Below are 13,790 nucleotides of genomic sequence, written 5' to 3'. Positions count from 1 at the left end.
TATAATAATAATTGTTTTTATTAAACCAGTCGTGTTCTCGTGATAAATGTGAGTCACTACAAATGTATGACAGCGACAGCATCAAAGGCACGTGTTTTCCTATTTTTAATCAGACTGATCTGAATCCGTATACACATTAGAAACAGGCAACTCTACTTACTAAACTGATCTGTTTCGTTGCAGGCTTCAAGCACTATACATAAGTATATCATAATTCTTTCAACTAAACTGAATTATACAACCAAGAACACTAAACTAAGCAAGTGTCATAGTTATTGTTTCATTTGCACAAACATGTTGCTCAAAGTAGTCAAATGGACATAATTAAGCCGATAAAACCAAAACACGAAATATAGGCCAGTTGAACTTACCTAAGAAAAAAAGAAGGATACATATAGACTGCTTTCATACTGAAGACAACAGGCAGTTGTTCATAAAAACATAGTTTACAGTACAACAAACCTTTCTTCAGTAAAATCATGCACTGACAGTCTATCTGGAAACAATCAACTATGTGAATAAACTCACTATGACTTGAGATATCATCCCAGAGTGCAATGGACGTACAGTGTAACGCAGTCGGACGTGGCGAATAAAAATTGAAAACAGAGCAAAATTAACTACACAATCTAGTTATTTAATTAAAAATACATTATGAAATGACAAAATCTGTGGTTACTTGAACGCATAGATGACCCTGGGCGATACATTAAGTTTACATGGTTGCGTTGCGAATAAGTTCACCCTTAAGGATAGTATCATACTATGATTTATCAATTTCTTTTCCTCTTTTGTTGTTAACATACACAGGTTCCTGCCAGGAGGTTTTGGTGATCTCCTGATACTAGACACATAAGCCTGTTAAGCGAAAGCTTCTTCTATTCCGTCCACAACCGACTGAACCATTTGAACCATTTAGCCCCACAATTTAAATGCCTTATGAGTGACCTTGGGGCTAGCCACCCTTCGGGTAGGTCCTGGGACCGTCCTGTTAAGTATGGAAGCAGTAGCGGATTGTCAGACTGTGTGGTCTCATCAAAGAGCAAGACAATTACCGTTTTCATTTTTATTCTCATAAATGTTTTGAATTACATGGACAGATTTACGATCGCTGGTAATACTGGTTTAATCTCAATATTTATTTTTAATCAGGAGTTCCCGAGAATGTAAAAAGCTACTACAAAATAAACGACTCAAAACTAGGCCAGCTGCAGACCATGTTTTTTGTATTCTACACTATTCTTAGTCCTATTGCTGGTTATCTTGGTGATCGTTGGAAAAGAAAACGAATCATGCAGATTGGTCTGTCGATTTGGATAATCGTCACTTTGGCGAGTTCTTTCGTTCCTGCTCATGTACGATGACATAGTTATAATGCTTTTAGCTATTCAGCTTATTTTTGGCTACTCGCTGTTTTGTTGGAATCGGTGAAGCCAGCTATTCCACATTGGCTCCAACAATCCTATCTGATTTGTTTATGGGGAATGCAAGAACCAAAGTTTTAGGTCTCTTTTACTTTGCAGCACCTGTTGGAAGGTAATATGAGTTGTGATTATGTGCTATATAACTTAGTTTCGATTGTTGTTTTATTCTTTTTATGGGGACATTTAAAAGTCATATTTATTTAGAGTTTAATAACAGCAGTTATTGCTTAGTGACAATGGTCAACATTTGATTTTTCGCGTATTATATGAATGAACATACACATCCGATTTGTGTATAAACTTTGTACAACAAGTTTTCAATTTAACAATAATCTCTTTTTCCTCATTTGATCTTAATTTCTGAATATTTAAATGCTACTAAGTCTATTACATTTGCGTAAACTCAGTAGTCGTCTGGTCGTTCTTGATGTTCAACCCTTTAATTTGGTTGTGTTTTTTAGCGGACTAGGTTTCATAGTTGGTTCAGAAATAACTCGTCTGACAGGATCTTGGCAATGGTCTTTACGAATTACACCGATTTTGGGCTTACTTTGTATAATTTTACTGAGTGTTTTGCATTCAGATCCGCCTCGTGGTGAAGCAGAGGGAGGTTCGCACATGCGTACCACTTCGTGGTGGCTAGATATAAAGTCCCTACTATCTAATCAAGCCTTTATGTTTATTAGCTGTGGATATACATGTGTCTGTTTTGTTTTGGGTTCACTTTCTTGGTTCGCGATTGATCTAATCCAGTCAGCATTGAATGCAATAAACGATGATCCTTCTGCCTGGAGGAATTACAAGCAAGTCTTATTTTGTTCTTAACGATTAATTTGATTTTTACTAATTATTTCAAACATGATCACAGGGATAAATCCATGTAGTTAAACACTTTAATAACCAAGAGTTGGTATATCGTTATTTTGAAAACGAAACTTTACTTTGGTAATTTTTGCACTAGAATTCTATGTCAGTTATTATCCAATTACTAAATCCGCGATAAGCAATTAGAACGTCGGTCTCGATTATGTTTGGCGAACTCTAGTGTGGAGAATCATTGAAGGTTTTTATTTATTTATTTGGAACTAAAGCTGTTTACAATAAATGTTCATGCTTAATAATTACAAACTTTTTATGTGCTTTCTAATTACTTTTGTTTATATGGCAGTCAAATTTAGGTTCCATAAAGTATCTTACTCGTGTTGGTATTTTAAACACTGAGTTCTCCTACTAGGTGATGTCCATTTCTCTAGAAAGCTGATACTAAGAAAGTTTCGCAGTCATTGATATTGCTAGGAGTCAAACATTTCTGTACTTCAACATGTATTCCACCTGCTATCAGTATATCTGCCTCAAATAACCAAAGCCCGATCATCAAATTATGTGCGAAAGCAGCGTGTCATACGTTTATAGATCTAATGATAACTAGCACTTAGATTTTAACCTTTCAAGTGGACGTAGTGGTTAAAATCTGTATATACGTTCTCAAGAATTATATGTTAACTAATATACTCAGTATTTTATAGCCGCCATTTATCAATTATCTGTGCATTTTTCTTTTTTTTTAAAGTATTCCCATTGTTGTTGGAGCTTCAACATGTCTTGCGGGTATTTTTGGAGTCTTATCTGGTGCAAAACTAGGTCGTTATTTACGTCGATGGGTTCCTGCGGCAGATGCCTATGTTTGTTCTGCAAGTCTTCTTATATGTGCTCCATTCTTATTCTTTGCTCTGGTGTCTCCATCCTGGAATTTCTATGTATGCATTGTAAGTTATGTTTTCACAAATACTGGGATTAAAATTGACCGAAATCTTGGTAACTTATCTTCTGAAGCACTAATCAAAAGTATATTAAGACAGATTACCAACCAAATCTTGTTTAGCGAATATTTATTATAATTTACGGTTACTTTATGCATAGTTAATTTAAAAATGTTACTCTTTGACATCATGTCAGTAAGTTAAATCTACTAGACTTCTAATAAACCATAAATACCGGTCTACTTCTTAATCATACCTTAACTCAACCGTCCATAAGTAAACTTGCTTTTTTAATAAAGTTTGTAGGTCAAATAAATCTCATCTCTGAAATCGTATTTATTGTTTATTTGATTAATTATGACTGCACTACACGAATACTTGATTCCTAGTGGTTGTTGTGAGATCATTTCGCATCTTAATCAGTCTAGTGGCGACCTTAATTCATACATAAGCCTGCCCCTCAGCTTAGTATACCAGATTGTATGGTAATTACATTGACACTAAAACACACTGTGTGCAAATATATATATCAGTGGCGCACATCTGTTTGGTGCCTCCTTGTACCAATGTTTATGTGTTGAAATAAATATAAATAAATAAATAGTATCATTCTCTGTTCTGGACGGTTCACATAAAGAGCTATCAGTGCTTTACGAAGATATTAGTTGCTCTTCTAACCGAGAATCTTGCATGTAATAATACACTTCACATTTTAATTATTGAGTAGTGTACAATTCTTCTGAATTTAGATATTAATTTATCAGGAAGTGTATTAAGCGATAACATCATTATCTGAGGCCACGGCTAAAACTAAGAGAAATAAAACTTCGATGACCTCACTTCTGGAATTTTTATGGTTCTCATCCTCTTCCGAACATTTCATTGTTATCAATCTGTGGTTTGCTTAAGGACAACTACAACTTTATTTTTGAATATGGGATGTATAAATTATAGATTTTTTTTTTAAATCCCTACTAGTTTCGATAACCAATTTCTGTACTTTTCATTTATTTGGAACTTCAGTTGTTAATAAGGACTATTTTTCAAATAAAAGATATGACTGCCCAGTTAGTTCAATACATTTTGAGGTTCACAATCAGCTATATGTACGATGTTTGACTAAAAGTGCTTCGGAGGAAATAGGAAAACTTCGTCGTAGTTACCCCTAGCTTTTCATAGTTTTAGACTGTTCTGTCAGTGAATGTTTCGAACCATGGAAAAGTACGCCTAGATGAGATTTACAAGCTTTTAAAACCAAAATATACTAAACTGACATACTGTAAATCTTTTAAACATAATGTATCTGAGTAAAACTCTTTGAGTTGTCACCTGAGAACGTTGTATTATTATTCTATATTTAATGACACTATACTTGCAAATGTTTTCATCAATAAATTCCTGAACACTACTTTGAATTCGCTCAACTGATACGATATCCTGAAAGAATGAGTGTTCAAAAGATTAGCTTTTAAAAGAAAGTGATAACATACAAATCAACAGTCTGATCAAGAAGAACCAAATACAAGAAAACTGTTTTGTGTCATATTTTTATATTTTTTTAATTATTAAGTTTGTGCTTGATGTTAGACCATTTAATTCAAATCTCTTTTTTGCTTTGATTTTGCAGGTTCTTGTTTTCATCGTCGAATTTCTTCTATGCATCACATGGGCCCTTGTGACTGATATGACTATGGTAAGTATTGATTAGTTGTTTATTATACATCCTATTAATAGTTGGAAACGAAAAATAGATCATTTAAATGAGTGACCTTCAAAAAGTATACGAATAGTTTTTATTTATCTTCCTACTTTGAGTATGTATATATCCTTCTTACAATGTCAATGGCTTGCTTAATGCCATGTTTTTTTATCTATATTTACTGATACGTCTCTAGTTCAGCTGTTAAGTCTATAACTTCGGTTAACGTTCGGAATCACACTAGTGAAGTTACAAATTAATTTAAAGGTGATTTCAACGTTACACTTGATTATGTAGGCTATTCAATCAAATATGTTTGATACTTATAAAATTCAGTTACCAATATTTACACAGATATCTTTCTAAGACAGATGTCTACTTTTAGTGATATATTTTAAATATCATATACAGCTTCACTTAGTGAGAAGTGATAAAACCCTTAGAAGAGTGCATGAATTATAAGCTGATTCCCAGAATTTTCACACATCTTGTGTAGTTCGTATACTGTCATAGTAGTCATTTTTAGGACTCCCTTATTATTGGCCTCTTCATGGACAAAAAACGTGTCATTTATGATTTTAGATCACTAATATTGGCCGTGGGTCTACTCAAGTCGAACGGCAATAGTGTAACCTGACTTACATTGAAGTCACTCCTAGGCAGTGAAGGTTTCTCGGTGATTGTAAAGATCAAGCAAAATTCTTACCAAAGTGACTTAATTTACTCGATAAAACAAATTAAAGAAGAATAGAGTGTGGATACACTACCACTTGGATCCTATGCATAGCTTCCATATGATCAACATTGGCTAGTCATCTTTTAACCTTGACGATAGTTGGTAAATTGTTCAGCACTCACTAACCAATCATCTAGCAACAGGACAGTTTAATTTAATGGGTTACTTGACTAGGTCCTAGTAACATTTCACTGATGCTACATACTCTTGTCTGGACTGCATCTTTGGAATGTTTTTATTCTTGTTATCATACTGTTTTCCTCTATTTTTACTCCTTGACAATTGTCTTTTGGTTGAGCTTAATTTATTGATTCATATTTTACCAAGCTTATTGAAATATCAGTAAGTAAATAAATAGTCGAACTAGCTTCCTATATGAATTGTGGCCTTATATTTCTCAGACAAATAAATCTTTAAGGTTTCATCAGTCCCATTAGGTTGACGGCTAATAAAATCTCTTCAGAAAAACACGAAGTTTCCATCAGGTTGTGCAACCTGTGGCACAGTCTAGATTCCTGCTTGTCTATCAACAGATAAAGATACTAATCACTAGTTTGATTTGTATTACTTTATGATTATTGGCTAGTCGATTTCTTAACCAACCGTTATAGCGAATGCGAAACGATATGTATTAATTGGGAGAATTTAATCACAGATTTCCTCAGTTCATCATTCGTTTACGATGGGAATTGCAAAGAAACTGCTTATTCGAGTAAAATATTCATCAACTAATCTTTCTATCGTGATACATTGTAACAAGTCCACTGTCAATAATAAAAAGTGTACAGTATTATTGCTTCATATACTTTTGATATGTTTCACAGTTCTAAATGACATATTCGACTATTGAAATTGTTTGAATAGGTATACTTATTCTGATGTGCTCACATCAATACCCATATCAGATAAAATTTCTGAAAAATTGTCTAACACTTATTTGTTTATTATTGTATATCCCTCAAACTCATTGTCAAAACGCTCAGTTGAAATATTCATCAAATATTATTTTGAATTCCTCAAATGTTTTGACTTGGTTATTATCATTGATATGTGAAGTATCTTACCACCATTTTGAAAAACGTGGTTACTTGCCCTCTTATCAATCGTTCTAAGTGTATATAAAAAGCATATACAAATGTCTCCTTCGTTTGTTGTTATTTTTTCTTTTTCTATCACTGTGTACTATTAGAGTATAATTCAAAGTAATGCATTATTTGATCAGTTCATAGCAGTAATTCATTTAATTTTGCACTATTTTCCTTTAGGGAGTAGTTATTCCTACTCGCCGTTCGACAGCATCTGCTCTTCAAATGGTTATGAGTCATGCACTAGGAGATGCCATCAGTCCGGCTATTGTTGGTCGGGTAAGTGATATTTTCTTGTTTCGTAATACCACAAACACTAGATCTAACTTTATATATATATATATTAACGTAAAAGACTAAGATATTTTTCTACTGCTCCATTCCCACTGGGATGTAGATATATCTAACCAACAGAACGTGCATCGTAGTTTTCACTGTTAGCCACTATCTGCTAAATATTGATTTATTCTAACAGACTGACCCATTACAGTCCTCTATGAACTACCAACAAACCCTTACAAATAAAAGTCACCAATTCTTTTACTCCATAAGAAATAAGTTAGTGAGGTGCCCTATGAAAAGTGTCTGTTTATCGGACAGTATTGTAATCGACTAAGAAAGATTAGTCAGTAAGATTTAGAAGTAGGGCATCTCAGTTGTGAATCGTCACTGTGTACCAAACCGCTAGAATAACATTATTTGGTGCTACTTGCTTTTTTAAATTTTTAATATAAACATTATCAATTTGGCACATGAGAGTATACATAGTATTGGTTCAAAAATATTACCTGTTCACCTGTTACACCCTTCAGTGTTTGACAGGACAATTGAACGTGTCAGGCAACGAGATCAATTATTGGTTATAGAATAAAAAATTATGGTAGCCATTTCATAAAGTCAATATCTACTCACTAGTTAGTAAACATACCTTGTTTAAACCAAGTCGTTTCATATACCCTATTATTTTTCTTAAAGAAAACTGAGGAGGTCTCGAGTAATTCAGTCGGTCAGTCAGCTACAACGTAGGACCAGGCACATAGGTGCATCGGTCCAGGTTGCCATACCGCATCAGCACAACAAGATGAACACCGGATTCATAGCAGTGGTTAGGTCAAAGGTGGTAATATATAAGAGAAAAATTGCATATAGAGATATAGTACAAGAAGAAAGAATTGGTTCGTAGAAAGAAAGATTTGAAGCGATTTTAATCTCTTAGTTTAAAGGAAGACAAAGAGTGTATACACCGACGCCATTGTGATCGATTCTGAGCCATGTCACCAAGAGTCTCCAACCATTGGTTACGATAGTCACGTGGACCCCAACCAAGTAGTCTGCATCTACCAACATGGCTCAGACTAGAAGTTAGTGACTTCAGGGACTGATGCCACGTTTTGGTTTGGCCGCCCCTAACTTTCTTCCAGCCATCTCCAATACCGGATAGCATTGCACGTCGTGGTAATCGGTATTCAGACATACGTAACACGTGGCCCAACCATCTCAGTCTCGAGTAATTAGAAATCATAATGCTATAAAATTCTTATTTGTTTACTGGTGGTTTAATAGTTTTTTTCCTGCGAATATCTTGTTGGAATAATTTATTTCTCTTCTACATTATTGTGATTATTCACTATTCTTAAGTAATAAATAAAGATTGAATAAGACTTATGTTTTTCCTTATTTTTATTTTTCATTTCAGATTGCAGTAGCTTTTACAGATCTGCATTCATTAGAAACACAATATTTAGGCTTACAAAGAGCATTATTTCTTACTGCGTTTGTTTGTGCTCTAGGTGGTTTTTTATTTCTTATGGTTACTTTGTATTTGGTTAAAGCTAAGAATGATGTTCATAGAGCTATTCAAGGTACATTTGATTTTTATTATTATCACTGTATAATGTTGTTTCATGCTATGTATTTATAGTATGCTATGCATATGTACTATTTTATCATAATCATTATTTGCAATCTCTTTAGAAATAAATAATCCTCCTTCCATTGACAACACAAATAAACGTAACTCAGTAATCATAATGCTGGTCCATTTGTGCTGAGAATTCTATATTGTAACGAAAATATAATATTGTACAAAGCCAGTAATAATAAATAAATAATAAGAAAGATTAGTTCAGCGAAGAGTTCTCTTTTCGGCGAATTCATTTTCAATGCTGTACAATCGCAAATACATATATATGCGTTCAAAGTCATCTACAAGGTAAGTAGAAGTCTTCTGAAGACAATTAGACTGCATCCTCTTTGCATTGCCGAAGCAATAGCCATACATCTGGAAAAACCAGAATTGTATATGCAAAGGAGACTGATAGAACCTCTTCTTCTACCATCGTCTTAATGTATCAAAATTTTTCTCTCTTTTCATACCCTTCTTCCTTTATAGCCATCTGCTTCACATTCCATCTTCCCCTTAAATCTACCCCCAACTGGTTTGTTTTTATTTCCACGATCATTCCGATTACATTTCATCTCTATTTCAACATTTTATCTTATCATACTGAACCATCGTTTCCCAATGATAATTTCCCTATCTTTTGATGAATACTCAAGCCATTAACAATCAAACGATTATTAAACTTTCCTTGTTTTAAAAATTTCCTAATACCTTTGTTTATTTAACCTCACTGTCACCATGTATAACATTAGTTTATTATCAGTATTATTATCATTCTGTAAAAATAAGTATACATATATATGCGATTGTACAGCTTTGCAAATGAATTAGCCGAAAAGAGAACTCTTCGCTGAACTAATCTTTCTTATTTAATGTCTTAATGGGTGTATTTCTTTTACTAAGAAGTAAATAATAATTTACTGAGTAACCTACAATATACACTTACGTAAACGAATGCTGATTGACATTCTCATTAAGATCAAATTAGGATAATGGACCAATTACATTTTCTGCTCCGATAGTAATAAGATCCGCTTTTTTTTGTTTTACATTTCACTTTCTTAAACCCCGAATTATAACTTTAAAATATGCGATAGATAGTCACCATTACTTGCTACTGTTCACATATATAAAATGAAATCTATGCAAAAACACTGTTACAAAACTGAGGAAATTATTCGTAATTAGTATTGGGGGATTTGTGAAGATTGTAGAATTTCCATCATGAACCAATCTTAGTTGGACCTCCACTGCAAACCTGAAAGTACCTGACCGCCGTTTCATCCCATTGTGGCATTCCCCGGTATTGTGCATCCACATCCGAAAATTGGACTTAGGACCTTTGGTCTCGCGTGCGAAAGCTTAATCTCTAGACCACTGAGTTCACTAGTGACTAGCTTCAAGATTCAACTCTGGGGGTCCTATTAAGAAACCGTGATTAGTGATGTTCAGTGCGTGTCGGGTGTGAGACAGTTATCCACCACAAGCACTGGATGAGGATTGCGTAATATCGTGTATTGATTAAAGTCAGACATTAACACCATCGGATATCGGCTCGGTGATCCCAGATGCGGCATCGTGGGTGCACACTGCTGAAAAGCCCTGTACTAGTATGCAGCAGCCGTTTAGTACTTTCAGGTTTGCAGTGATGGTCTAACTAAGATTGGTTCACGATTTAAATCATCGAAATCCTAGAACCTTCACAAATCCCACCTGTATTAATTAATTATTTATAGTTATTAAAGGAGGTTGTGTAGGTTGTTAAATCCAAGGTTTTACGTCACAGACTGACTTTAGTTTGACAACAACTGAAAAACAGGAGTCACTGGTTCGCTGTTTTTTCAGTATGGGGCCCCTCATCAGTGCGTATTCACAACCCCACCATAGACCGAACCTATAACCTTGAGCTTTATGTAGAGCACTTAACCTTCTGCCTACCGATTAACATCCAATGGTTTATTTTTATTAATGCAATCAAATGTATAACTGTCACCCGTTGCTAATGGCGATATCAGCTAACTGACTATTCGTTTCGATCGATAAAATACTTAGTAATAAGTGATGCGTTAACATGGAGTTTACAATTCATATTAGATAAAAATACCATAAGACAACTCTTGGATAAATACTGAAAGAATAACAATCCAATTTTTCTATTATTTTCTTTGCCACATCATTTCTCAACAGAAACCTAGATAGAAAAATAAATAGTGTATTATTAGACCCTACGTTATTTTTTATCCTATCAACATAATATAAGTTGTAAGCACATACAATCTCCAGCAAATAATTTTTCAGCGATTAAAACAGACAACTCAACTGACTGAGATAACATATTGGAAACAAATGTTTGTCAGTTCAAATTACCACAGTTTGTTTATGTTAGGCATAGTTAAAAGGAAAAAGATGGTTAAAAACAATAATATCAATAAAAATAGTAAATTGAGAAAAATTAGTGGCAAAATGGAATAAAAGAAGCAGAAGAGGTATTAATTTGTCCGCGATTCTGAAGAAAATAAAATGGTAGATATATTTGGAACAATCATACTGATTTTCAACTATACTGACTATGGTTTTCTATTAGGAATAACAACAGTTTAATGGAATTCAACTAACAATGCATATGTTTTCTTACATAGTATGTGACCAGATGTCGAATACCTCTCGAAACTGATACTATATTGAAATTTATCCAGTCTAACCACCAAATTGAGTGTTAATTATGTCTAAAAAGACAATGAAAGCTTCACGATTAAATCAACGAGCTTACCAAACTCAATTCCATTTGAATCATGCTCCTAGGTCAATTAACCACTAATTTTTAACAATAATAGTCTGATGGTAATTTCGATTAAATTCCTGATTAATCAACGGCTGTATATCAATTTTATTTAAGTATTTATGACTTAAACATCACAAGGTATTAGATAATTGAATTACTCACAACTGAAATAGAATGGTATCTGAGAATCCTTTAACTAGTTCTCACGCGCTTTCAAATGTAGGTATGATATTAACAATCTAAATAGAGGAAGACGAACCTTTTGTCCCGGTTCTGAGCATATAGTGACGTGTGTGCTATTTTAGTGAATGGTCCTATAAGAAATCAGAGGAAAAGTGAAACAATAGTTTCTCATTATTCAACTAGTGACTTTAGATTGAAAAACATCAAAATAGGTTGTCACTAAATTCGAATATCAACATACATTGTTTGGTTTTGTCTCTGTTGACATCAACCTAACACTGGATATAATCGAACGGAGATTTAGACGAAATATTTAGCGATTCTTTTCCCAACTTGCTAGTGCCAGTGAGAGATATATTACTACTTATAAAAGGGACAGTATACTTTTCAGCATTTCTGTATATGTAACTCCTCGACTTTAACATACTCATCAAGTCTGAAAGATACTACTCAATATGTGTTTGATGATAAATTTCTTTGGAATAATTTTCGAGGATAATGGAACCACTGAGTACTCAATGTTTTGACGAGGTTCCTAATTTTAGGTAGGGTGGATAAATTAATTCTGATAATATCTTAATCATATTGGGGTTTTCTCAATCTGTTTATCATTTACTCCCCAAACTCAGCTTCTAAATTTCTCGTAAGTCTTTATCTCATATTTTCTCTAATTGTATCGGCAATGCCCAATGTTTTCTGTTACCGTTGATACGGTTACTACCACCACTCTTCCAAGATTTGACCTGACAATTTTATCCCTCTGTACTAGTGGGGCTTGGCGACTTGAGCGGACGTACACACGCACCAGATTCTACGTTGCGACTGGCTGACTATCATTTACTTATTGTTCTCTTCGTCTAGACAATCATTATTAGGATCTGTCATTCACCTATTCACTTTTTTTATCTTTTAATTTTGTTTAGTGTTTCATTTTATACCCTCCTCCCTAGATATCTTACACCTTTATGTTATAAATAACAAATAATATAATCCGGTTTTTACCTATTTATTCTATAATTTACTTATATTGTAGCTTCTCAACATGACATGGTTGCTGTAATAAGCGGACAAGAAATTGAGGTTCCTGCAACTCCATCATCTATTCATAGTGAAGTGTCCACTTGATCAAATACATTCATCATATATATGTATATGGTTTTCATATTTATGCATCTCTTCAAGTTTATATTGCTCATATTATCTCTCGATATTAAATTATTTTATTTCTGTTTCCATCGTCTTCCTGTATTATAAAAGTAAATCAATAGCAAATAGAGAGAATTTTAATACATTGAAAGGTCAGCATTTGTTTTGCTTGTAGTTACATCTGTGTCACTCTTATAGATTGTCTATGCTTGTCTATCTATCTTATCAAGGGAGTAGATTTTGTGTCTTGTTGAACTAACATATTTATTGTTAGATTTGTGAATTACTTGTTCTCTTTTTCTAAGTATCATTATTATTTTTTATTCTCTTTACTTATCAATACAGAAATTGTACTGTTCTTTGTATATTCAATTTAATAATACGTAAATGAATAAATCATCATTGTAATTTGTAATTGGCTAATTTCAACAGTTTTTTGAAGATAAGATATCAGTTAACCATTTTTGTGTAAAATATTCGGTTTTAATAGGGATTTCTTCTCTATATATTTTCTTTTCACTTACATTTCATAAATAATTTTAATAGGTGAACTATTGGGTTTATCAAATCATAATAATTATCTGATAGAAAGATTTTGTTAGTTCTTTTTTTTGTTGCAAAAAACATATATAAGCGAACATTATTGTTTTCAATTAGATCCTCATCAGGTTTTACTTTCATATACAGTAATATTTATATGCATATACGAAATTATTAAACTAATCAAGGCAGTTTATCAGTCAGTGATAACACTAATAGATAGCATAACTGATAACAAGTAAAAAGTATAGATTGATAGTGTGATGACAAGTGTACTAGTTGTGGTAATAATAACAGTCTTGAATCAGTTTCATAATAGGAAGTAAGTCAATGATTTGAAAAAATGCAGGCACTAAATTAACGTTCCTTAAGATTTATAAGAATACGTAATAAAAAGAGTTTAAATAATCAGGAAACGAGGCGTAGATTTGAAGAAAAAGAGGGAGTATCAGGAAAAATAACAAGTATGGGAAATAATAATAAATAGATTCTTTAATTAAGGCTATTTCGGCTAAGGAGGAGACATGGATGT

General features: G+C 33.2%; 1 protein-coding gene across 3 annotated transcripts; it reads left to right on the top strand.

Annotated features, from left to right (window-relative positions):
* The first annotated feature begins 930 nt into the window (after positions 1 to 930).
* Positions 931 to 13,312, top strand: SPNS3_1 (Protein spinster 3). Of its 3 annotated transcripts, XM_051219192.1 has the most exons (9): positions 931 to 1,114; positions 1,153 to 1,355; positions 1,393 to 1,536; positions 1,886 to 2,227; positions 2,995 to 3,190; positions 4,812 to 4,877; positions 6,885 to 6,983; positions 8,401 to 8,566; positions 12,606 to 13,311. In XM_051219192.1, exons 3-9 carry the CDS (start codon positions 1,478 to 1,480, stop codon positions 12,695 to 12,697), a joined length of 1,020 nt encoding a protein of 339 aa, XP_051067888.1. In that variant the 5' UTR covers positions 931 to 1,114; positions 1,153 to 1,355; positions 1,393 to 1,477; the 3' UTR covers positions 12,698 to 13,311. The 3 variants fall into 3 exon arrangements, with proteins under 3 accessions (XP_051067888.1, XP_051067889.1, XP_051067887.1); XM_051219190.1 differs by having other exon boundaries at positions 1,153 to 1,536; XM_051219191.1 differs by having other exon boundaries at positions 1,153 to 2,227; positions 12,606 to 13,312.
* The last annotated feature ends 478 nt before the right edge of the window (positions 13,313 to 13,790 follow it).

Source organism: Schistosoma haematobium, chromosome 2, assembly GCF_000699445.3.
Source record: "Schistosoma haematobium chromosome 2, whole genome shotgun sequence".
Classification (NCBI taxonomy): domain Eukaryota; kingdom Metazoa; phylum Platyhelminthes; class Trematoda; order Strigeidida; family Schistosomatidae; genus Schistosoma; species Schistosoma haematobium.
The sequence above is the reverse complement of the archived record's forward strand: the minus strand, read 5'-3'. Positions and strand labels throughout refer to the sequence as shown.